The sequence below is a fragment of the Rhinopithecus roxellana genome, chromosome 13, assembly GCF_007565055.1.
Source record: "Rhinopithecus roxellana isolate Shanxi Qingling chromosome 13, ASM756505v1, whole genome shotgun sequence".
Taxonomy (NCBI): domain Eukaryota; kingdom Metazoa; phylum Chordata; class Mammalia; order Primates; family Cercopithecidae; genus Rhinopithecus; species Rhinopithecus roxellana.
This window is the reverse complement of record NC_044561.1, coordinates 110,946,199-110,970,160: the sequence shown is the minus strand read 5'-3', so window position 1 is coordinate 110,970,160 and position 23,962 is coordinate 110,946,199. Positions and strand designations below refer to the sequence as shown.

The 23,962-nt window shown below is 39.7% G+C and overlaps 1 protein-coding gene across 4 annotated transcripts in view; it reads right to left on the bottom strand.

Moving 5' to 3' along the window:
* RALGAPB (Ral GTPase activating protein non-catalytic beta subunit) overlaps nucleotides 1–23,962 on the bottom strand; it is a 110,522-nt gene that overhangs the window by 36,320 nt on the left and 50,240 nt on the right. For 3 of the 4 annotated variants that reach the window (XM_010355346.2, XM_010355347.2, XM_030914292.1), the window contains 9 exons: nucleotides 21,438–21,639; nucleotides 18,198–18,365; nucleotides 17,632–17,746; nucleotides 17,100–17,247; nucleotides 13,058–13,122; nucleotides 10,925–11,054; nucleotides 8,591–8,724; nucleotides 3,832–4,014; nucleotides 2,280–2,431 (listed from right to left, as the gene is read on the bottom strand). In XM_010355346.2, coding sequence (XP_010353648.1) covers nucleotides 2,280–2,431; nucleotides 3,832–4,014; nucleotides 8,591–8,724; nucleotides 10,925–11,054; nucleotides 13,058–13,122; nucleotides 17,100–17,247; nucleotides 17,632–17,746; nucleotides 18,198–18,365; nucleotides 21,438–21,639 — 1,297 coding nt within the window. The remainder of the gene's footprint in view (nucleotides 1–2,279; nucleotides 2,432–3,831; nucleotides 4,015–8,590; nucleotides 8,725–10,924; nucleotides 11,055–13,057; nucleotides 13,123–17,099; nucleotides 17,248–17,631; nucleotides 17,747–18,197; nucleotides 18,366–21,437; nucleotides 21,640–23,962) is intronic. The other variant, XM_010355348.2, reaches the window with a different exon arrangement.

Genomic DNA, 23,962 nt, shown 5'->3' with positions numbered 1-23,962 from the left:
AGAGATCAAAAATAGGGCAACTGGGCAAGAAGTGAGGAGGGCCTGGACTAGGATGCTATCCAGGTTGGAGAGGATGGAGGAAATACTTCACAAAAATAAAATCTGTTTAACTCAGTCACTGGCTTTACATGGGGAATGACAGAAAGACAAATCAGACAAACAGCCAAAGTTCTGTGTTTGCATAACTGGCAAACAGCAATGATACTAAAACAAAGCAGCAATTGTGAGAGAACACAGAAATCTGGTTAGGGACACGTTTCACGACGACAGTTAAGACTGAAAACTGGAGATACCATTTGTCGAGTTGCTAGCAGAGACAAGATAGCTGAAGAGAAACAGATAAGCCATCTAGCTTACTGGCAAGGTTGAGAAGAAGCATCCCAAGACTCTACTCACCCTGAGCACATATGCAATCCTCACTGCCAGTCATGCACTCATAGAACACCCCATCCAGGCTACGATGGAGCAAGTTTATTTTTGTATAATGAGAAATGTCCCCTCCTTTCTCTCCATATCCTTCTTACTCTTCAAGACATGCATCAAGTTTTAGTTCCATGACACCTTTTTTTTTTTTTTTTTTTCCTGAGATGGAAGCTCACTCTGTCGTCAGGATGAAGTACAGCGGTGTGATCTTGGCTCACTGCAACCTCCGTGTCCTGGGTTCAAGCGATTCTCCTGCCTCAGCCTCCTGAATAGCTGGGACTACTACCACGCCCAGTTAATTTTTGTATTTTTAATAGAGGCGGGGTTTCACCATATTGGCCAGGATGGTCTCAATCTCTTGACCTTGTGATCCACCCTCCTCGGCCTCCCAAAGTGCAGGGATTACAGGCGTGAGCCACTACGCCCGGGCCTATGACACTTTTAAGGCTCCCCTGGCCCACACATGGTCTTCTTTCTGAACTTGTATTACTTCTAGTATTCATCATCAGCATAAGCGCATGTTTCACAGTAGCTGTATTCACATTTTTTTAAATATTATTTTCTAGCTATTTGCCAAACCTCCATAAAGTCACCGAAAGTCCAGCATTTGCATAGTGAGCAGGACTAAATGACAGGAAGCACTCTTCTAAAACTTCACTGAATGACTTAAGCCCACAGGAACAGAAACAAATCCAACTTCATTGTGCATGCCCCAAGTAAGCAACAGGCCACTAAACTCCTAGAAGATGCTGGGATCTTGGTTTAAGGGCTGACTTACACACAAATTTTCAAGCGGTTTTGCTTGCTTTACTAAGACCAAGATGCCCCAGCCCAGACTGACTTGCCACTCCTCCTTTCTGCTTTTATATTTTCTGAGCCTTCATCTGCACATGTCCTTTCACGAGCCTCGTCTTTCCATGTGTACTATGGTTCCACCTAATCTTCACTAACTGTTCCATTCAGTCCACAAATGTGGCTAAGCTGCCTTCCTTCCCTCTTTCCACTATGCTCACTTACAAGCCAAACATAAACTCTCTCAACTTTCTCTGCTACTCTTTTTCAAGATACCAAACTCCCTGTTTTTACTCCTTTACTACACCAAAATGCTCAAAACAGCAGTCTTGGTGCCTTCTTACCCACCCTGTACTCTGGCTTGTGGCTCAAACTTGACCCATCCTCTCAGAGTCAGGTTCAATGTCATTTTCCCTAAGACTGTTACTCTGACTTCCCCTTATCTGGAAGTATTCATTTCTTCCTTCCAACTCCCTAGCATTTTATTTATACCTCTTCTCTTGGAGCACTTATTTTCCACCTAATATTATAGCTATTTGTGTTCATATTTTGTCTTCCCTACCAGACAAGATGGTAGACATAATGGTGACTAAATCAGATTTATCTTTATGATCCTATTCTCAGTTCTTAGGAGAGTTCATAAATCTTGGTTGAATGAACCTATACTATGTAATATAAATGGTATAGCAGAGAATACAGACCACTGAGCTGTAAAGCAGATCTAATAGTGTAACCACAGAGAGACAGACACCATCTCTGGACTTAGCATCAACGTGAGGGGGTACAGTAAGTCTAGCTCTAACACGGTATGACTTGAATTAACATCAAATGGTATAGAAAAAGAAGAACTCAAACTCTCAATCCCAAGTTCCTAGTTTCTTTTGGTCTAAAAAACTGGTAAAAAAAAAATATAGATTTTTCTTTCCATTTTATTTCTGGAGAGAAAGTATCTTAAAGGGGCTGCATAACACAATGCTGAACAATCGGGAAGGAAGGAAACAACATGGATCACTGCTAACCCCATCTAGTTCCTAGGCACAATCCCTGCGCAGTCACTTCCATACCATGTTAGGGTGGCTTCAGCAGCATCCTTTACCCTCATAGATGCAGGGTTTGGCTCCTTATCTCCTTTGTACTTGACCTCTTGCTCGCTGTTCCTGGACTTACTTCCTGAGATACCCAGTTCCACAATCTCCAGTACTTCCTTAAGGCAGTCCTAAAAGCAGGAAAGGCAGATCAATTTTTGTAACACATCTTTCTCATGAGAAGACAAGGAAATCTATCCACATGCTAGCAGTGGTTGTGTTTTGGTGGAAGCGCTCCAGATTCTTGCTAATTTCTTGAATGAGTATATATTAACTTCATAGTAATATAATAAACTTTACACCCCCACCCCCCAATGTCTCTTTAAAGAACTAAATTTTGGTGTTTAGAGTGTTAGATAAATAAATTCAATTCAACTTTCTTTTTTTTTTTTTTTTTTTTTGTTGAGACGGAGTCTCGCTCTGTCGCCCAGGCTGGAGTGCAGTGGCGCGATCTCGGCTCACTGCAAGCTCCGCCTCCCGGGTTCACGCCATTCTCCTGCCTCAGCCTCCGAAGTAGCTGGGACTACAGGCGCCCACCACCTCGCCCGGCTAGTTTTTTTTGCATTTTTTTAGTAGAGACGGGGTTTCACTGTGTTAGCCAGGATGGTCTCGATCTCCTGACCTCGTGATCCGCCTGTCTCGGCCTCCCAAAGTGCTGGGATTACAGGCTTGAGCCACCGCGCCCGGCCTCAATTCAACTTTCTTGTTAAATTACCAAAGACTGTAAATCACAAAAGCACAAATCAAAGAGATTAAATAATAATTCAGTTAAGCCTGGGATTGTGTAGCCACAGAGAGACAGCATCTCTGGACTTAGCTATCAAAGTGAGGGGGATGGTTTAAGACATATTATTAATATCCAAAGGAAATCTTGTCATTGACATTTTTAGGTAATTTCTGGTATTATAACTTTAGAAGCCATAATGAAAATGACTAAGATTTAATCAACAATATTATTCCTTAAACTACATAAAGGTTTTCATAAATATCGAATGATCTCTCCTTTTATTTGCACTGTAAATTCCTTATAACACCTGCTTCCCTATAAGGAAGACATTACGTGGAACAGTGGTAGGGAACGTGGACTAGTTATCTGCGTCCACTTGAGAGTGAAGAAATGAGTATGGAGTAACATATTTGCATAGAAGCAACCTTTAGGACGAGCTGTGCTCTAGGTTTGCGGCCTGGCAATCATCTGCCCTTCTGTGTTTGGTGAAGGGTGACCGAAGTGCCTACTAGCTATCTCCAGGCTACCATCCTTTCAAGAAACAACAGTCTTGATAGTTCAGATAGATCAGTCAAGGTCCCATCTTTCTAAAAAATTTCTCTCTGACTTAATTTGCAACCAAATGTAAGCAAAATGAACAGTTTTCAAGTTGTACCCAAAAGGACAAGTGTTTCACTGGAATCTAACAAGTATTTTCAGTTTATGAAGTGTACAATATTTAAATTTAGATATTCTCTTTCAAAAGGCATTTTGCTAGCATACATTTTTGTTTTTACTTAATGGTTTAAAATAAAATAAACTCACCTTTTCATCAAGCATATCAGGGTGCTCTGTCAGCCAAACACAGAGACACTGAAAAGCTGCCACTATCATGGAGTGCAGATCCCTAGAGTGAAAAGGAGCTGGCCGACTACACTGATACACAATGTAGCTGCACACCGAACTGATGGCTCGCTTCCGGTCTCCTGAGTCAACCATCACCTTTACCTAAGCATATTCATTTGGAGAACAAAAACAATCAGCCAGGAATTACTGTACCAATTTCAAAGCATTTGTACTGAAGCTTGACCTATTGGACAATGTGATACACTACAGGAAGCCTTGCTTTTTTATATTATTTATACATAGGATCAGATTATTTCAGATGTATTGTAATACTCCCCCCAAAATAGTGGCATTTTTCAAGTGCTGAAACAGTATTTCATTTTAGCATAGTTTTTCATGCCCTAAAACCCAAACCCATTGGGTACACCTGTCCATCATTGCCAGAGACTGAAAGAACATGGGCACATTTTTAAACCCCTAACCCAACCTCACAGTGATGCTCCAGGTTCTGCAGAAAGTTCTGTGCAGCTGCTCAGAGGCATAACTGTCATACAGTAAATTGCCCAATATTTCAAGTATACAATTGGTCAATTCTGACATAAGTATGCACCTGTGAACTATCACCACAATCGACAGTGGATATATCTATCACCTCTAAATCTCTTCATGCACCTTTGTAATCCTTCCTCCCACTCCTCTTTGCCCCTCTCCCTAAGCAACTGCTGATCTGCTGTCACTATAGATTAGCTTGCATTTTCTAGAGTTTAAAGAAATAAAATCATATAAAAGTCATACAATATGTACCTTTTTTTGGTCTGGTTTCTTTCACTCAGCATAATTATTTTCAGATTTAGCTACACTTTTGGGTGTATCAATTGTTCATTCATTTATATTGCTGAATAGTAGTCCATTACATGGATATACCACAATTTATCTAGTTACCTATTAACAGACATTGGGTTGTTTCCAGCTTCTGGATATTATAATTACAGCTGCTATAAACATTCATATACAAGGTATTTGTATTGATATATGTTCTCTTATCTCCTAGGAGTGGAATTATTGGGTCATATGTAGGTGTATGCTTACCTTTTTAAGGAACAGCCAAGCTGTTTTCCAAAATAGTGGTTCCATTTAACATTCCCATCAACAGTTCCTCCACATCCTCACCAACATTTGGTATGGCCAGTCTTTTATACTTCAGCCATTCTAAGAGATCTGCAGTGGTATCTCATCATGGTTTTAATTGCATTTCCCTAATAATTAATGATATTGAGTATTTTTTCATGTGCTTATTTGTCATCTGTATATCGTCTCTGATAAAACATCTATTCAAATCTTTTGCCCAATTTTTAATTGGGTTGTTTGTTGTATTATTAAGGGCTTTTGTTGTTGTGTTTTGTCTTCTTAAAAGATTTTATTAAAGGTCTTTACAAGGCAACATCCAAACTCCAGATCCAGCTGCCAAGGAGACCCTATTACGCAGTTGGGGCTGGGTAGAGCATGGCTTCCTAACCATCTGTCCTGAGATGGGCATGGCGAATAGTATTTCATTTTTAGGGTCCACAGTGCTCACGTGGTCAGGCAGGGGATTCTTAAGGTCAATCTTACCACTTGGGCACAGAACGTATGAGCTTCACTCTGACACCCAGCAAACCCTGTCTTAGCAGCACATGGTGGATGGTGGTATCAATGTAGCAGTTAACAGGGTCCCTGCTGTGGATCATCAGATGACACACAAAGTTTATGGATTCAGTTCTCTGCCCTTAGAGTTTCCCTGACACCATGAACTCGTAGCCCTTGCCCCACTCTCCATAATGAACCACAGCACACTACAGAAGGCTCTCCTCACAGCAAACCCTAATAGTAGTTTACAGCACAGACTCTGTCTGGGCAATGGCATAGAGAATTCTTTTAGGCCACCTTTTCAGCATAAAGCTTTACCTGCCCTCAAGGAACCCAAACCTCTTCTGAACTACCTCGGCCAATTCACAGATCCAGTGGTTCTTTTCACAAAGAACATTCTGCATCCTGGAGGCTAAGGTAGTGATTTCTATCCTGGTTGTTACAACTTGGACCTTAACCCCAGAGAAGTCACCTTCTGCAAGCTTCTGAGTGAAGAACTCGCTCAGTTTATTTTTTAAGATGCTATCAAACTTCCTCTTCTTAGAAATTTTCACCGCCATATTGCTGCTGTGCACCACCAAAAGGAAAGGCTATTATTGAGTTCTGAGAGTTCTTTATGTAATCTGAATACAAATCTTTCATCAAATATATGCTTTGTAAACATTTCCTCCCAGCCTGTGATTTGTCATCTCATTCTTTTAACAGTGTTTACTAAAGAACAGCAGTTTTAAATTTTGAAGTCCAACATATCAGTTTGTTCTTCTACAGCGTAACATCTAAGAAATCTATCCCAAGGTCACAAAGATTTTCTCCTGTTTTCTTCTGGAAGTTTTATAGTTTAGTTTATACATATATATTTATGTAATAGAGACAAAGTCTCACTATGTTGCCCAGACCGATCTCGTCTTGCCTCAGCCTCCCAAAGTGCTGGGATTACAGGCATGAACCACCATGCCCAGCCAGTCTGAGTTAATTTTTGTTCATAGTGCAAGGTATGAATCAAAATTTTTTGTTTTTTGTGTATGAATATCCAATTGTTTTATAGTACCTCTGGTTGAAAAGACCATCCTTTCTCCTTTGAATTACCTTTGCACCAAAAATCAGATGACCACTTATGTATGGATACACTATTTTCTTCCACCAATCAATTTGTCCACCCCATGCCAATACCAGGCTGTTCTGATTTACTGTAGCCTTACAGTAAATCATGAAATCAGGAAGTGCTAGCCCTTTATGAATTGTTAGGCAGGTCCAGAGCAGTGCTCCGTCTAGGACTAATTATTCCTTACTACTGAGTGTACTAAAGGTCACAGGAAACAGTACCTTGCTCTCAAAGACAGCAGTGTGGTCCTGTGTGTCTCACAAATGGCTGTTTTTTATTTTCTGTACCAGTAAGTGCTTCTCGCAAAATTATCATGTCCATTCTGGAGGATCTTTGAGGTAAACTCTAAGTGGTGGTAAGAACACCTTAGGTTTTATCGCTTATTTTGTTTCTTATGGCTTAGGTAAGTCACAGCCTCTGACATCTATTCCCACAACTGAAAAATGAGGATTTGAACCATATCATCCCAGACAGTAGCACCTGTTCATCAGCTTTTTGTTCACAAAATATTTTCTATATTTCCTCGATTATATATTATATTTAAGATAATCCTGCTCATCTTACTGACAAGAAAACACTGAGACGTTAGAAAAAATGCAAAGAAAGGAAACTCTCATACATTGGGAATGTAAAATGATTCAGTTACTGTGAAAAACAGTTTGGCAGTTCCTCAAAAAGTTAAACATAGGGTTACCATACGACCCAGTAATTCTGCTCCTAGGTGTACATTCAAAAGAATTGAAAACTGGTATTCAAACAAATACATGTACATACATGTTCACAGCAGCACTAGCCTGACAACAGCCTAAAGATTAAAACAACCCAAATGTCCATCAACTGATAAACGGATAAACTGGGGTATATACACACAATGAAATATTATCCAGTCATAAAAGGGAATACAGTTGTGACACATTCTACAACATAAATGAAACTTGAAAACATTATGCTTAGTGAAAGAAACCAGACACAAAAGGTCACACATTGTATGATTCCATTTATATGAAATGTCCAGAATAGGTGGATCCATTGAGATGAAATGCAGACTGGTGGTTGTCAGAGGAGTGGGGTGGGTAGACTGAAGCAAAACTGCTTCATGGGTATGGGGTTTCCTTTAGGGATGATAAAAACATTTTAGACCTATAAAGTAGAAGTTGCCCAACACTGTGAATGTACCAAGTCACTGAATTGTTTGTTTTTAAATGGCTAATTTTATATTATACAAATTTCATCTCAAAAGAAAGAATACACTTAGAGAAGCACAAATGACCACCAAGCTCTAAGTTTCCACAAAACTGAAATAATGGCTGTGAAAGAAATCTGAAAAGTGTAGCTAAGGCTGGGTGCAGTGGCTCACACCTGAATTCCTATTACTTTGGGAGGCCAAGGCGGGTGGATCACTTGAGGTCAGAAGTTCGAGATCAGTCTGGCCAACATGGTGAAACCCCATCGCTACTAAAAGTACAAAAATTAGCTGGCTGTGATGGCGTATGCCTGTAATCCCAGCTAGTCAGGAGGCTGAGGCAGGGGAATTGCTTGGAAGCAGAGGCTGCAGTGAGCCGAGTTTGCACCACTGCACTACAGCCTGGGTGACAGAGCAAGACTCTGTCACCAAAAAAAAAAAAAAAAAGTGTAGCCAATTTTCACTTATCTCTGATAATGGAGGATGGCAGAGCCACAGGTAATCCCAAATGGTATACATTAGGATAACCATTTTTTACAAAATCAATATGTATTTTATTATCATATGCAAATAAATAAATGACAAGTATTGAAATGTTTCCTATAATTTAACAGTAAAAATCTCATTCATACTCTTTGACTCTATTTTTAAAAAGTAAAGTTCATTTCATAGAATATCACTTGGAGGCTTAACTTTGCACACTTTGGATATAAACTATGTTTGAGTATGATCAACACTAAAATACCCACACAAGGGGTCAAGAGATACAGAAAAAAGAACCACGGCCCAAAGCTGTTGGGTTAAAATAAAAGGACTGTCTTCCTCACCTTTGCAAGGCCAGAGAGGAGCTCTAAAGCTGCCAGTGATATGCTCATGTCTTGGCGCCACTGGGAGTTGAGTCTTTGGGTGACGAGATGAATGCTGCGAATCAGGAGCCCAGCAGCTGAATCTGTATTAAGAGCTAGGATATAACCCCAATGCCACATCCCACAGGGAGGGAAAACAACTAAGCATTAGTAACGAGAAGCACAGCATCCACTAGGCACAGACCACAGCAGCCACAGTGAGAACGACGGGCACCCACACAGTGCTATGCTCCCCACCCCACTGGGTTGAGTGCCAAGTCCAACTACACGGTGCACAGGCACATGTGCTAGACCAGAGCAGCTTCTAGCTCCTGGTTCATGCACTTTCACACAACTGTGGGATTTGGTAGTTTCAGTGTCATTTTTATAACAACGTAAATCTTAAAGTTTCTAAATTATCAACTCATAGAGAGGTACATTTTCAAAAAGAGTGATGAAAAGGCTATCAATCATTTCCTTCAAACTTTATAGAGGAAAGAATTCTAATTTTACAGCCTCCTCAGATGCTGGGAAGTACTCTAAAGCAAGCATCTGTTGAATTTACTTACAGGGTTTAAGCCATCAAAACTCACATGCAATGCCTTTTCAAACACACTTTAACATTTAATTCTCCAGGATTACTTTAATACTTCTAAAAAAATTAAATAACCAAGCCACCGTATTTTTATTTGCGCTCCAATCTATACTTAAAAGCAATCACTAGTTAGCTAGTAGGAAATTAGGAAAAATTAAGTAAGGACAAATTAAACTGAATTTATAAAGGAAGCTTTAGGGACATTATACCTGTCGATCCTATCAGAAAGAGGGCAGTGACAACAGAAAAAGGAATGATCATTAAAGAGAGACACTCATGCGACACTAACACAAATCAGGATTTCTTAGTAAAAAATAGTTTACGACATTACAAGCAGAGCTCACTAACACCAGTTCAAAATGCTAAAACGAACAATAATCACTTAAAACATTTATATTAGAATACACGCAGTAATGAAAATTTCTTTTTTTCTTTGTTTTTGTTTTGTTTTGTTTTGAGATGGAGTCTCGCTCTGTTGCCCAGGCTGGTATACAGTGGCGCAATCTCGGCTCACGGCAACCTCTGCCTCCCGGGTTCAAGCGAGCCTCCTGCCCTGACCTCCCGAGTAACTGGGATTACAGTTGCCTGCCACCATCCCCAGCTAATTTTTGTATTTTTAGTAGAGATAGAGTTTCACAGGCTGGTCTCGAACCCCTGACCTCAGGTGATCCGCCCACCTTGGCCTCCCAAAGTGCTGGGATCACAGGCGTGAGCCACTGCGCCCAGCCAGTATTGAAAAATTTATTTAGCTTAAACATATTTTAGAAAGCATAAAAAATAATTTTCAACCTATAGAATGCCTAAATCTACATACACAGTGAATAAGATAATTTAAATAACTTCTTCACAAATATAATATTTAAATGTGTCAAATATCCACATAATGGCTTTATATATCTGATATGTTCAAGGATACTTGTTGCAAACTTAAACCATAGAAACATGCCTCATGAATTCATGAACTCACGAACATGGCTCATGACATGCCTCATGAACCTCATGAACATGGCTCATTAACTCTCCAGATGATTAAAAAATTAAACTCACATCTAAGAATCTAGATATCACTCCAATCTAGTTGGATAAGTGCTCACAGATTCAATACACTGTTAGTACTTATGCAGAAAAACATAAAGGTACCCATAAACTTACAGAACCCATAAAACAACTGCCCAAGGTAGGGGACAACCTTGTATAGGATGCTTGGCTGGCAAATGTTTTAGTTGGCAGGACAAAAAATAAAAATGTTTCAGGGCTAATGAATCTAGTGAGCTATAGTAGGGAGTACACAGGTTTTAACATGAAGACACGCTTTCCTCTGGGCTGCTATCTAATACATCCCCTATCACCCTCCTTGCCACACAGCAATAACTGCCTTATTGAACACCTCTGCCACTACACTGTGAGCTCTGAGGCAGAGCCCACATCTTATTTGGTTCTCTACCACCACACATAGTAGAGAATTCAGAAATGTTTCCTGATCACCCATTACTATCAATTATAAAATCTAATATACTACCCCAAATCTAATATACTACCCAAAAGCTATACAGCTAAATTAAAAAGATTTGTTTTCTTTTTCTTAGCTTCTTAAGATTGACATCCTCACTATTACACTAAGGTACATAAAAAACATGAACATTAAAATTTTTAATGTTTTATAAATGTAAGCATTAAAGTCATTTTATTAAACTTTGAATTTCAAAAGAAACACGACTAACCATAATCTCTTAAGAGAGCTTGAGCAGGTCTCTCACTATCGGGAGTCGTGGGCTCCGTGCTTCCACCACTTGTTGAACTAATACCACTATTGGTGCGACTATGACTCTTCAGGTTATTTTCTCCACCACCCTAGTCAAATGAAAATGAATCAAGTGTTTGAGGGTTACATCACAGTTTACGAGTATAAATAAAGGTCAATCATTAAAAACCATGTTGATAAAGCAGAATGTGCCAACTGAATAGTACAAACTGATACTAATAGATAGAAATTGACAAGGGATTAAAACCACTGTGGTATTTTTTTACACAGACACATCTACTGGAGGGTATGAAGGGTTTGACTACTACAGGTGCCCATACTGGGGACGTCTTTGCCACTATTTACAAAGGGCTGGCCCAGCTTTTTCTTTTTTTTTTTTTTTCTTTTCTTTTTATTTTTTGAGACCGAGTCTCGCTCTGTCGCCCAGGCTGGAGTGCATTGGCCGGATCTCAGCTCACTGCAAGCTCTGCCTCCCAGGTTTACGCCATTCTCCTGCCTCAGCCTCCCGAGTAGCTGGGACTACAGGCGCCCACCACCTCGCCCGGCTAGTTTTTTGTATTTTTTTTTTTTTTTTTTTTTTTTTTTTGAGACGGAGTCTTGCTCTGCCGCCCAGGCTGGAGTGCAGTGGCCGGCTCTCAGCTCACTGCAAGCTCTGCCTCCCGGGTTCACGTCATTCTCCTGTCTCAGCCTCCCGAGTAGCTGGGACTACAGGAGCCCGCCACCTCACCCGGCTAGTTTTTGTATTTTTAGTAGAGACGAGGTTTCACCGTGTTAGCCAGGATGGTCTCGATCTCCTGACTTCGTGATCCGCCCGTCTCGGCCTCCCAAAGTGCTGGGATTACAGGCTTGAGCCACCGCGCCCGGCCTGGCCCAGCTTTTTCATCTTTACTAGACTTCACTAGATTCCAGGTCCTTAAAAAAAATACCCTAGTGCCTCCCAAGCAAAACTTCAGAAAAGAAATATAAGCTTAAAAAGCATGAATAAACAAACAGCAACTTTCAAATATAGTTATATCAGAAAACACAAACAATAAAATACCAGGGTTAGTATTAACTCCCATATGTATAGGGGCTAATAAACCTGTCAGACTTCCCTCATTTTTCCCCCATATGAACACAGTTCATTATACTCAGATCAGTAAATTATTATTAACCATCTACTGAGACACGAATGTAATTTCTTCAATAATAATTTGATCACCCATCCTACATCTACTCAGCTTACTACATATACCCAGCTTACCCCAGTATACACTATTAACCCCCCCATTCTCTTGCCTCTACTCCACGTATAGGGATGATATATCTTGAAGACAAAGCAGAGAGCACTGGAAGTCTCTGAGAAGCATTTTCGATTTAGAAGCATTGGTGCTTTGAGGGACCTGCAAACTTAGGTCTAGAGGGGTTACAAAGAATTGATGGGAAAGAAAAAGTTAAAGTAGTTGCTTGCTGGCTAGGGCTTTTCCTAGGTTATTCAACCAAGTTTGCCACCACAGCAAAACAAGTAAGAGTTTAAGTAGATACTGTTCAGAAATAAAGACTGGATTTAGCTGTAGTTTCTCTCATACAGAATCTCTTGGGAACCTGATGTACAGCTGATGAGGCACTGAAAAGTAAACCTCAAAATATGTTATTTTTAAAAAGAATCCTTCTGAGCAAATGAGTAGGATTTACAAACTAGTTAAAGGTCTTTAAAATTCACAAAGATGGCCGGGCGCGGTGGCTCAAGCCTATAATCTCAGCACTTTGGGAGGCCGAGACGGGCGGATCACGAGGTCAGGAGATCGAGACCATCCTGGTCTACACGGTGAAACCCCGTCTCTACTAAAAAATACAAAAAACTAGCCAGGCAACGTGGCGGGCGCCTGTAGTCCCAGCTACTTGGGAGGCTGAGGCAGGAGAATGGCGTGCACCCGGGAGGCGGAGCTTGCAGTGAGCTGAGATCCGGCCAATGCACTCCAGCCTGGGCGACAGAGTGAGACTCCATCTCAAAAATAAAAAAAAAAACTTCACAAAGATGGACATTTTGGAATATAATTTACATAAAATCCAAAAGTGATATTCTCTGACAGATTACATGTATGCTTCTTACCATCTCCATCTGGCAACCAATGGCTTCCAAAAGTGCTGAATCTTGAACAATATTTAACATTGCCCCTGCAACAACAACAAAACAGTATTTTATATAAAATACACAAGAACACTAAAATGGCTAAAACATTTTATATGATTAATAGTAGAGATAAGAATATAATTTTGGTTGAGTATTCCTGAAATACCCATGAAAGTACAGTTGGCTCTTAAACAACATGAGCTTGAACTGTACATGTGCAGGTGTTTTTTGTTGTTGTTGTTTTTTAAATAGAGACGGGGTTTCACTGTGTTAGCCAGGATGGTCTTGATCTCCTGACCTCGTGATTCGCCCACCTTGGCCTCCCAAAGTGCCGGGATTACAGGCGTGAGTCATTGCGCCTGGCCCATATGCAGGTTTCTTCAATAAACATGTTACAAAGCTTTTTGGAAATCTGTGACAATTTAAAAAACTCCCAAACTGCATAGCCTAGAAATATTAAAAAAAAAAAAAAAAAAAAAAATGGCCAGGCACAGTGGCTCATGCCTATAATCCCAGCACTTTGGGAGGCCAAGGTGGGGCAGGAGGTCAAGAGTTCGAGACTAGCCTGGTCAACATGGTGGAACCCCATCTCTACTAAAAATTACAAAAATTAGCCAGGCGTGGTGGTGTGCACCTACAATCTCAGCTACACAGGAGGCCGAGAAGAATTGCTTGAATCTGGGAGGCAGAGGTTGCAGTGAGCCGAGACTGCACCACTGCACTCCAGCTTGGACAACAGAGTCAGACTTCATCCCAAAAAGAAAGAAAAAAAAAGGGAGAGAAAGAAAAAAATATTTAAAAAATTATAAAAAGTTAAAATTGGCTGGACATACTAGCTCAAGCCTGTAATCCTAGCACTTTGGGAGGCCAAGTCAGGAGGATCGCCTGAAGTCCTAGGAGTCTGAAACCAGAGTGGGCAACAAAGCAAGACTCTGTCTCTAAAAATAAATAAAAAATAAAAAGCTAAAATTTATTTAAAAACTTACATACACAAACACAGATCATACATGATGCCATTTGCAGTCCAGAGAAATGTAAACAACGTTGCAGTATTAAATAACTGCATAAAATTAACTGTAGTACATACTGTACTACTGCAATCATTTTGTAGCCTCCTCCTGTTGTTATTGGGGTGAGCTCAAGTGTTAATGAGTATCCTGCTTAAAATACAATGTGATGTTAACCATCTCCATGTGAGTAGTTCATCTCTCTCATAGACTGAATACTGCAGTATCCATGGTTCTCACATATTTTCATCATGTTTACTGCAACACCATGAACCTTGACTAACACCATGGGACCCATAGGAAGTGCCACTAGTGATGCTGGAAGTGCTCCCAAGAAGCAGAGAAAAGTCATGACATTACAAGAAAAAGCTGAGTTGCTTGATATGTACTGTATATTGGGGTCTACAGCTGCAACTGTCCAACAGTTGAGACGATTTATCTTATAAACAATTTATGGTATCAATAAATACAGTACTAAAAATATATTTTCTCTTCCTTATGATTTTCTTTTTTTTGAGATGGAGTCTCACTCTGTCACCCAGGCTGGAGTCCGGTGGCATGATCTCAGCGCAATGCAACCTCCACCTCCCGGGTTCAAGCAAATCTCTGCCTCAGCCTCTGAGTAGCTGGGATTACAGGCGCCCACCACCATGCCTGGCTTTTTTCTTCTTTTTTTTTTTTTTTTGGTATTTTTAGTAGAGACGGGGTGTCACCATCTTAGCCAGGGTGGTCTTGAACTCCTGACCTCATGATCCACCCACCTCCCACCGGCCTCCCAAAGTGCTGGGATTATAGGCGTGAGCCACCACCACGCCCAGCCTTTTTTTTTTTTTGGAGACGAAGTTTTGTTCTTATTGCCCAGGCTGGAGTGCAATGGCATGATCTCAGCTCACTGTAACCTCCGCCTCCTGGGTTCAAGCATTTTCCTACCTCAGTCTCCCAAGTAGCTGAGATTACAGGCATGTGCTACCACACCCTGTTAATTTTTGTATTTTTAGTAGAGACGGGGTTTTACCATGTTGGCCAGGGCAGTCTCGTGAGCCACCTGCCTTGGCTTCCCAAAGTGCTGAGATTACACCATGTATTTCTTAATAAAATATTCTTTTCTCCAGCATACTTTATTGTAAAAATTCAGTATATATTAATAATATTCATAAAATACAAAATACATGTTAATCAACTGTTATTAGTAGGCTATTTTTTTTTTGGAGACGGAGTCTCACTCTGTCGCCCAGGCTGGATTGCAGTGGCCGGATCTCAGCTCACTGCAAGCTCCGCCTCCCGGGTTTACGCCATTCTCCTGCCTCAGCCTCCCGAGTAGCTGGGACTATAGGCGCCCGCCACCTTGCCCGGCTAGTTTTTTGTGTTTTTTAGTAGAGACGGGATTTCACCATGTTAGCCAGGATGGTCTCGATCTCCTGACCTCGTGATCCGCCCGCCTCGGCCTCCCAAAGTGCTGGGATTACAGGCTTGAGCCACCGTGCCCGGCCCAATAGCAGGCTATTTTTAGGGAATCAAAAAGTTACATGTGGATCTCAACAGCTCAGGGAGTTGGCAAAAAACTCCATTTGTGAGTCTAGAAAATTGTGTCCACAATTAATGGCTTTTGAGACTTATGAAACCCTAAAAAACTTTTTGCCCAGCTACAGACAATTCCAGTCACCTATTAATTAGGTGTCTCTGGATAAATATGGTTCCTGGCCATTGTGACCCATCTCTTCAGGATCTCTCTCTCTCAGTTTTAGAGGCCTTTTAGAAACCATTTCAAGGATTGTGTTCCTGTTGGAAGGACATACACCCCACCTCCTCAGGGGCATGAGGGTTTAAACGGAATGTCTGATCCCACTTTTGAACAGATAAAAATCTAAGATGCTGGGAAGAAACCTAATTCTTGTCTTGCTAATGAAGAGAAGAAAGCAAGCCTCTAACCACTGCCACGGTCAAAGCATTCTCAGAGATCAATTGCTCCATAAGTAGGGAGTTCTAACTGCCACCCAGGTTTGTGGGCTGGGATGGTATTTGCATTCACATGGTTCAGTGGGTACTCCTGTTATGTGGCTGAGGAAAGCCCTACTTTCCTAAGAGCTTCCACTGTCAAGGGTGGTGATCTCAATACCCAGGGTTGCACTTCAGTGGCACTGAGACACAGAAACAACAATTGAAAACCTTTTGCTTTCAAATATAATATATTGCTGTTTACCCAATTTGAACATCAGACTAGAGGAAGAAAAGAAGAATTCCTCTGTTCATCAGGGTCTCTCTGAAGATTTTCAGGGAGATAAGACTGTCTGTCCCTTAGTGCTAACAATAGATCTGTCAGTCAACAAATACCTTATGATATATTTTGAAAAACATGTAAAAAGGGGGGACTTCAAGCATTTAAACAAACATAATAATTTCAGGTTCTGCGCTGTGAAAAAAATGATGAAATAAGATCATCTTTAGTAAAGTCTGTTAGGGAAGCTCTCTCTAAGATGATGAAGAAAAGCTAAACAAAAATCTAGGGAAAGAACATCCCAGCAGGAGGGATACAAAGAAAGGTTCTGAAGAAATCATGAGCTACTATGTTTGAGAGAAAAAGGACTAGGAGGAAAGTACAGACCGACGAGACCTGTAAGTAACGGGCAGGAGGAAGAGGAAGAGGAAAAGGAAGAGGCAGGAAGAAGAGGAAGAGGCAGGAGAAAGAGAAAGAGGCAGGAGAAAGGAGGGCAGGAAGAAAGGAAGAAAGAAGAGAGGGATGGGAAGGAGAGGCAAAGAGTGGAGAAAGGAGAGAAGGGAGAAGAGAAAGAAAAGCAAAAGCACAAATAAAATGGCCAACCAAGACAACTGTAACACTTTACTTCCCTCATCTCACCGCTTTAAATTTTCTTACATTAAAAAACTAACCGTGCCTCTGATGCAGAATAAGTAGAGCTACATTAGGTTTAGGCTCCGGTCACTGACTGCCGCCTCCTCATCAGGCCTGCAGTCAACAGTACTGGGTTTCACTTACAACATAATGTGTGAATACAAACCTAATATCATTTGGGTGTTGTTGGGGTCCGTTTCTGTTTGCAAGGCACCTATTAATATATTCACAAGTCTCAACTTCAGGGACAGAAAAGTTATTGGTTTATCATAAGACGAGCTGTCATCGTTACTAAACTTTCCTTCCAGGACCACCTATGGAAAAAACAAATAATATTTAACATCAGCTGTTGCAGCTCAGGATGCCCATGTGGGAACAGCCAGAGTGGAGGAACAGATCAGTCTAATGAGAAAGGCTTTCAGTATAATATTAGCCACTGTGCTAACTCTGTCACTAACACTCAATATGTTAATAGATGTCCTCAGCCTGTAACTGCTTGAAAACTGGTAGAAAAACTGACAGAGAAAAAAAAAAAAAACAAATCACAAGTCAACTTTGTTAATTCACTTGAAATAACTTGAGTGAAATAACTTGAGTTAAAAAATAAAACATCCCGTTCCATTTTTAACATTCGATTTGACTTAAATTAGTACACAAAGCAGAATATAGAATATAAAAAAACTTTAACAAAACATTACCTCAGATTTGACTGTGCCAAAATGATGAGGGAGGGGCAACAAAGAAAGTAGGATATTAATGGAGGATCTTCGCAATTCTGTTGGATTTACATAGCTTTTGAATTTTGAGAGCTCTCTGTCAAAAAATAAAAAGATATTAGTATTTTTGAACTCAAGTACATTAGCTACTGCCAAATACATATAATGCCAATTTTTCCAAATCCAAGTATTGTGTATATGTGTATTGTGTATTTCTAAGTTAAACTGTTAGTGAATTGAACTAGAAGTTGATCGGTTTCTTTCTCTAGAATGTAAGGCCTACTCTACAAAGGTAAGGCCTCTGTGTTGGAGTTGTTCTCACCCACCTAGACCAGGCCAAAAACAATTCAACAAGCCCACAGACAAATCAGAACTGAAGGAGTTCAGGGATGAGGTGCGTTTGGACACACTACACTCATTAAATGTGGCCTGAGTTCTCTTGGACTATGAAGACGACTGGACAGGATACATTAGGAAACTGGGGAGGAAGCACCAACAGACCAGGCCAAATCAGACAGTTGATATAACAGCAGAGAATGATAGCTTACCTGTCAGGCAAAATGGTTTCAAGAGCTGAAATAAAGTAAGGAACCACAACATCAATCCCTTTCAAGTCACAGCAGAACAAAGGAGGAGAGTTTAGAATAACGCTGGCCAAGACAGGATGGCACACATAATCATTTATCTGCAAACCTTGAATTAAAAGCATGTAAAATCTAGGAAAGCAAGAAAAAAATTTTAAACAAACTGCTAATCAAAAGTTTTCATAATTATTATTTGCTACATAGTTATCTGAAAGTCTATTTCCACTCTTCACTATTTTTACCCTTTAAAGAAAGGGCATTACTGGAATTACTGGAGTTTACTAGAATTTTACCCTTTAAAAGGTATTACTGGAATTATTGGAATTTTACCCTTTAAAGGGTATTACTGGAATTAAAACAATTCTGAATTATATACACTAAGACCCAAATCATCTTTTTTAATGAAGAAAAAAAAACCATTCATGTCTATTGCACCTTCTCAAACTTTGAGTCTTGCAACTCAAAGTTCTAGGAGCCTGCAAATAAGGCAACCAGAACAAAACAAAACAATAGGCTGCAGTACTTTTCAATAAACTGCGGGAATTGCTGAGTTAAATTCCGTAACAGAAAAATGTTGCAACATTTAGTAATTCCTAGGGAAAAAAAGTATGTTTTCATTTTTGTCCCTTCCCCATTAATTTTGGGGGGACAATGAAAGAAAGAAACCTACATTTGATCTTCTGTATTCATCATGAAGGTCACCTGAATAAGATTCCTTTTAGGAATATGCCTGAATATACTTTAGTTTTTAACTCCACCCCCAAACTCTAATCAACTTACTAACCATTCAATCTCCCATTACTCAAGAGCAACTATACTGTTATACTCTTCTACTGTGAGGTGAGTTTCTCTTCTCTGTAAAACTCTTCAGAAACAACTTCATCACCTACTGGTTACTACTTAACCCATTTCAATCTCTCTCCCTAGAACTCAACTAAAACCATACTAGCAAATAACCAATGGGCTCTCGACTGCCAAATCCAAGAGACATGATTAATTCTTAACTCACTCTGCCTTTTGAAAGCATTCAACCCTTTGACTACTCCCTTCTCTCCTTGTGCTTCCCTGATTTCTACGACCATTTTCTTTCACAGGTCCTCTTACTCTACCTGCCTCCTAATGATGGTGTTCCTCAGTCTTATACCTTTAGTTCTGGAAGCTCTCTCTTTTACTAACCTGATTTTAAACACTTCTTAAGTCACTAAATATAATCAAATCATTCTAACCCACACCTCTCAACTGAACTCCAGATCTGTTAGCCAAAAGCTTACTGGATATCTGGATGTCTACTGATTACTATGGTACTTCTGTGCACAATATCTAGCACAAAGTAGGACTTAATAAATATTTGTTGATAAATATCCCATAGGCACTTCAAATTCAATCGATTCAAAACTAAACTGATCACTTGCCCTCTCATGAATCTATTGTTTTGGTTTGTCCTACTACCACCCATTCAGTCTTATGGCTCAGTCAGAAAGTTCATGGTGATAGCGTTCTCCCCTACTACTAGAGTACCATTTAGGATATCTCCCCGGCCCAGAGTTCCTGAGAAACGTGCCCCCACAACAAGGGGGTGAGCTCCAACACCCTTATGTGACCCACCTACACAACTGTAGCTGACTAGATCAGAGACAGGCAGATTAATTAGATCCGCCTTCCCAGGAGTCTATAATTAAAATTCAGAGATACTAATTGGCCCTGATGGTCACCTAGACCAAGGCCATGAAAACTGGGTACTTTTTATTTATTTATTTTTGAGACAGACAGAGTCTCACTCTGTCGCCCAGGATGGAGTGCAGTGGCACAATCTCGGCTCACTGCAGCCTCTGCCTCCTGGGTTCAAGCGATTCTTCTGCCTCAGTTTCCTGAGTAGCTGGGACTACAGGGGAGTGCCACCAGGCCCGGCTAATGAAAACTGGGAACTCAGAAGCACACTACAATATGAGAAAATGATCTGCAGAGATGAGAAGAACGAAGCAGTTCTGGGAGACCAGGAAGACAGAGAGAGAGGAATAAAGTTGTTTCGGTCCTTGAGTATCTGCTCTTCATGAGGTCACATTGCATTTTCTGACCTTAGAATTTAATAAATATAACTAGCTTCTCACAACTTATTCTCCTTTTACTTAAGTCAGATTGAGAAGGTTTCTGTTGCTTAAAGCCAAGTGCCTATAGTTAAGATAACCCTGCCTAGTTGCCTGTATATACCATTCTTTTTCATATTCATAAAATTCTGTACTTAGTTCCCTCTGATAGGGTCAGTTTTAATTCTATCTCCTGAGAACCTAACAAGTATGCAGATATCTAAATACTCTGTTGATATTAACCTCACTTCTGCACCTGTGTGAATGATCAGTAAAGGAAGGCAAAACAATGTCAAGATGAATGGGAGGCCATTATGAGTTAGTTTAGGAGAAAAGCAACAAAGTCTAAAGTATAATGGTGGATAGAGTGAAAAGAGCGATCAGAAAGATGTTAAGGAGCAGAAAGGCAGGAGTTGGCTGATCAACTAAAGATACAGAAGAAGAGGATTCTAAAATGACTCTTCGTTTCTGCCCTAAGCAACTGAATGGATGGCAGAGGCATTCACAAAGATGGCTGAAGCCATAGATTTGGAGAAGATGACCCTAACCAACTTCCTAACACAGTCTAAACACTGACCATCCTTTAAAACTCCAGCATAATCATTCAATCCTCCCTAACTCTTTCCTGAATCCCCTGGAGTAAATGTGCACTGCTTCTTCCCCTGAATGCCCACAGCACATTATCTGTGCCTTTCCCATCAACATCCTATTCCTGTTGATCATTGTTTACGTGTGCACATGGCTTTGTTTGTGGCTCTGCCCAGAAAATAAGCTCCTTGGAAGCAGGATTTACAGCTGACTTATTTCTGGACTGCCTACATGCGAATACTGTGCTAAAAATTTCTTAACAAATTATTGTGGTCCTTAAATCGCTCCATATTAAAAAGATTCAAATAAGATGACATAAATAGCACTTCTAAAACAAAAAGGGTCTTAAGGGTCTTTACCAAATCAGATGAGACAGGTAAAATGAAAGATTTCAGGCAAATGTCGATCACTTACAGACATCTGTAGGTATTTCTGACCAACATTCATTCATCGGTTCAGTCGGCCAAGCAACGCTACAATGGCTTCACTATCAAAACTATATAAATGAAAAAACAAACAAAAATTCCAAGACCTGGATAAATAAGCTGGCAGAATCTCTTCTCCAGTCTTCTTGCTACAAAAAATCCTACACAGTGTCCCACAAGCCTCAGCTCTTCCTGCTTCATAGTTATCAGGAAATTCACTTGCATCAAACATAGGATTGGAAACCATGGTGTCTGTGGACATTTGTGACCCTTTCCGTCGAAACTCCATGCTAGCTTGTGTTGTAATGGCTGGGGAGAGAAAAGGAGGGTTTTATTATATTTGCAATATGCCAAGTAGGCTCATGGGACCCTGGACACAAAGATCAAATGTTGGTGTCATTAAATAGCTACTTGAATCCAATAAGTGCTTTTGTTTAGCAACTATGTCTTAATGGTTTTAAAAAGGGCTCTCTGAAATCTTCTTTGAAAATAGGTTACAATTAATTTACAGTGGCATTGTCAGTTTAACAGATTGTACAAGAAGCATTTTTCAACTGAATTTTTGATCAGCAGAGTACATTTGTATATATCTGTATCCACATACAGATATATAATACAGAATTTGGCTTTTCTATTATTTCTTTTGTTTTTTCTTCCCCCTACAGAATGATGCTTAAACGTTAAGAAAAATAGCTACTGCAATTTACACATTACCCTAGATGGACATCCTAATTAAATGGGCAACCCTATACCAGTCTGTATACTTTAGGGAGAGGGCAAAGTAAGGATGAGAAGTGGGCAGGGAGAAAAAGAGACCATTCCCACAACCCACCCAACTCCAAAACACACACCAAAGAATCGCTCGACCAAGCAAAATGAGAATGAATTTTAACAACCACAGACAGCAGCTAACTTGAGGCTGATAAATCAGAAAATTGGATTGATAAAAAAGATTATCATGGTCATTCGTTATCACTGAAACAGAAGCCCTTTGAAAGTTGCTTTTATTTTTAACAAAAGATTTCACAGTGTATTGAAAATCACTCTGAAATCTTTTATTACTCTACATGAAATGCTTAAATTATTTTATAATAGATTTAATAGAATGCAGAGTCAAGCATAAATCTTTATGCAACTTCCCATGAGCCATTTTTAGTCCTGAATAAGCTATCCAGCAATAATACATTTGAAAAACACTACATGCAGAATGCATACAAATCAAACACTAAATCTGTATAAAAATAAGCTTAAAGCTTTAAAAAAAAAAAAAAAAAAAAAAGCCAAAACACAGTTAGTGCAAAGTCCTGGAATTCATGACATGACCAGACTAGTATACAGAAATAATGGGACTGATTCAGGCAGATTAATTTGCTTTTGCCAACAATCTTCCCCATTCAAAACACAGAAAAGTATTTTTCTTCCCAAGTGCAAGAACTACAAGAGACAATGACAATCAAATTTTTAATGGAATTATGAAAAAAATAAAAACATGACTGCAATTAAGGAGAAGCTTCTGGTTCCTACTTACAAGATTTATAAGAAAGAAGAATTTGGATAAAAGATGCTGCAAGATAATAGAAATAAATGGAAACAAATCAAAGGACAGTAGTAATTATAAAATACTTTAAAGATGGTGAAATTTTACAATAAATTAAGAAGCTTTTTAGCTTTTTAAAAGTTAAATTAAAAGCTTTACGATACCACAAGCTAGTTCAAAAACATAGGAAATTGTGCATTCAGGTCCAAAATTATGATTTTTGTATCATGCAAAACAATGAACGAAGAAAATTACACAACTACAAAGAATTGAGGTTTTGAAGTGCCCATAACGTGCATTAAAATTTTAGTTCATTAACCCTTCCCAGCTCAATGTTACTTTTACAAAGCACAGTGTACTGTCATGTAAATCTAAAGCTAACCAGTTCAAAGAAGCAAACACTTTAAGTTAGAGGTGAACTGCATGGCAGAATTCCTTGATGGCAGCCAGTACTTAAAAACAGTTAATATACCCAAGCCTCCCACCAGACTCGAGACCTCAAGATTGGCACCTAGCATTCTAACCCCTTTAACTATTTGGATATCTCATATCTCCTGGGTAATGTAACAGCCTTTATCATCTCTGAACACAAAGAGGAGAAAAGGAGCTTCTATCCTCTCCCCAGCAAGGAAAAATTTTAAAGTAAGATGTTGTTCATATATGATTTGAAGTCTGGTTTTTATCTTCGGGTGCAAGAGGGTGAGCAAAGCTGTTACAAACTCCCTGGAGAGCAAAAAGATCTGTAAGTTCCCTTTAAGCAAGCCCACCAACCAAGTAGCAGGTTGAGCCAATCTAGATTCACGGATTTCAGTGTCAACAGCTCTATAGCCAAAAGTTACATTGTAAGAATTACATCTTAACAAAAATAAAAAAGAAAAACAGGACTGATTCATTCGAGAGAATGCAAATTAATAAATATAAACATGGTACAGAAAACTCAAAATATAAGGTACACGAACATAAAGACAAGCATAACCCAAAAGTCGTCTTTTAAAAGTTTTCACTTATTGTAAGTAAGCACATTTACCTATCCCAGAAGCACTACTTTCAATCTGTGAATAAAATTATAATATGAAAATGGCAGAATATAAAGTG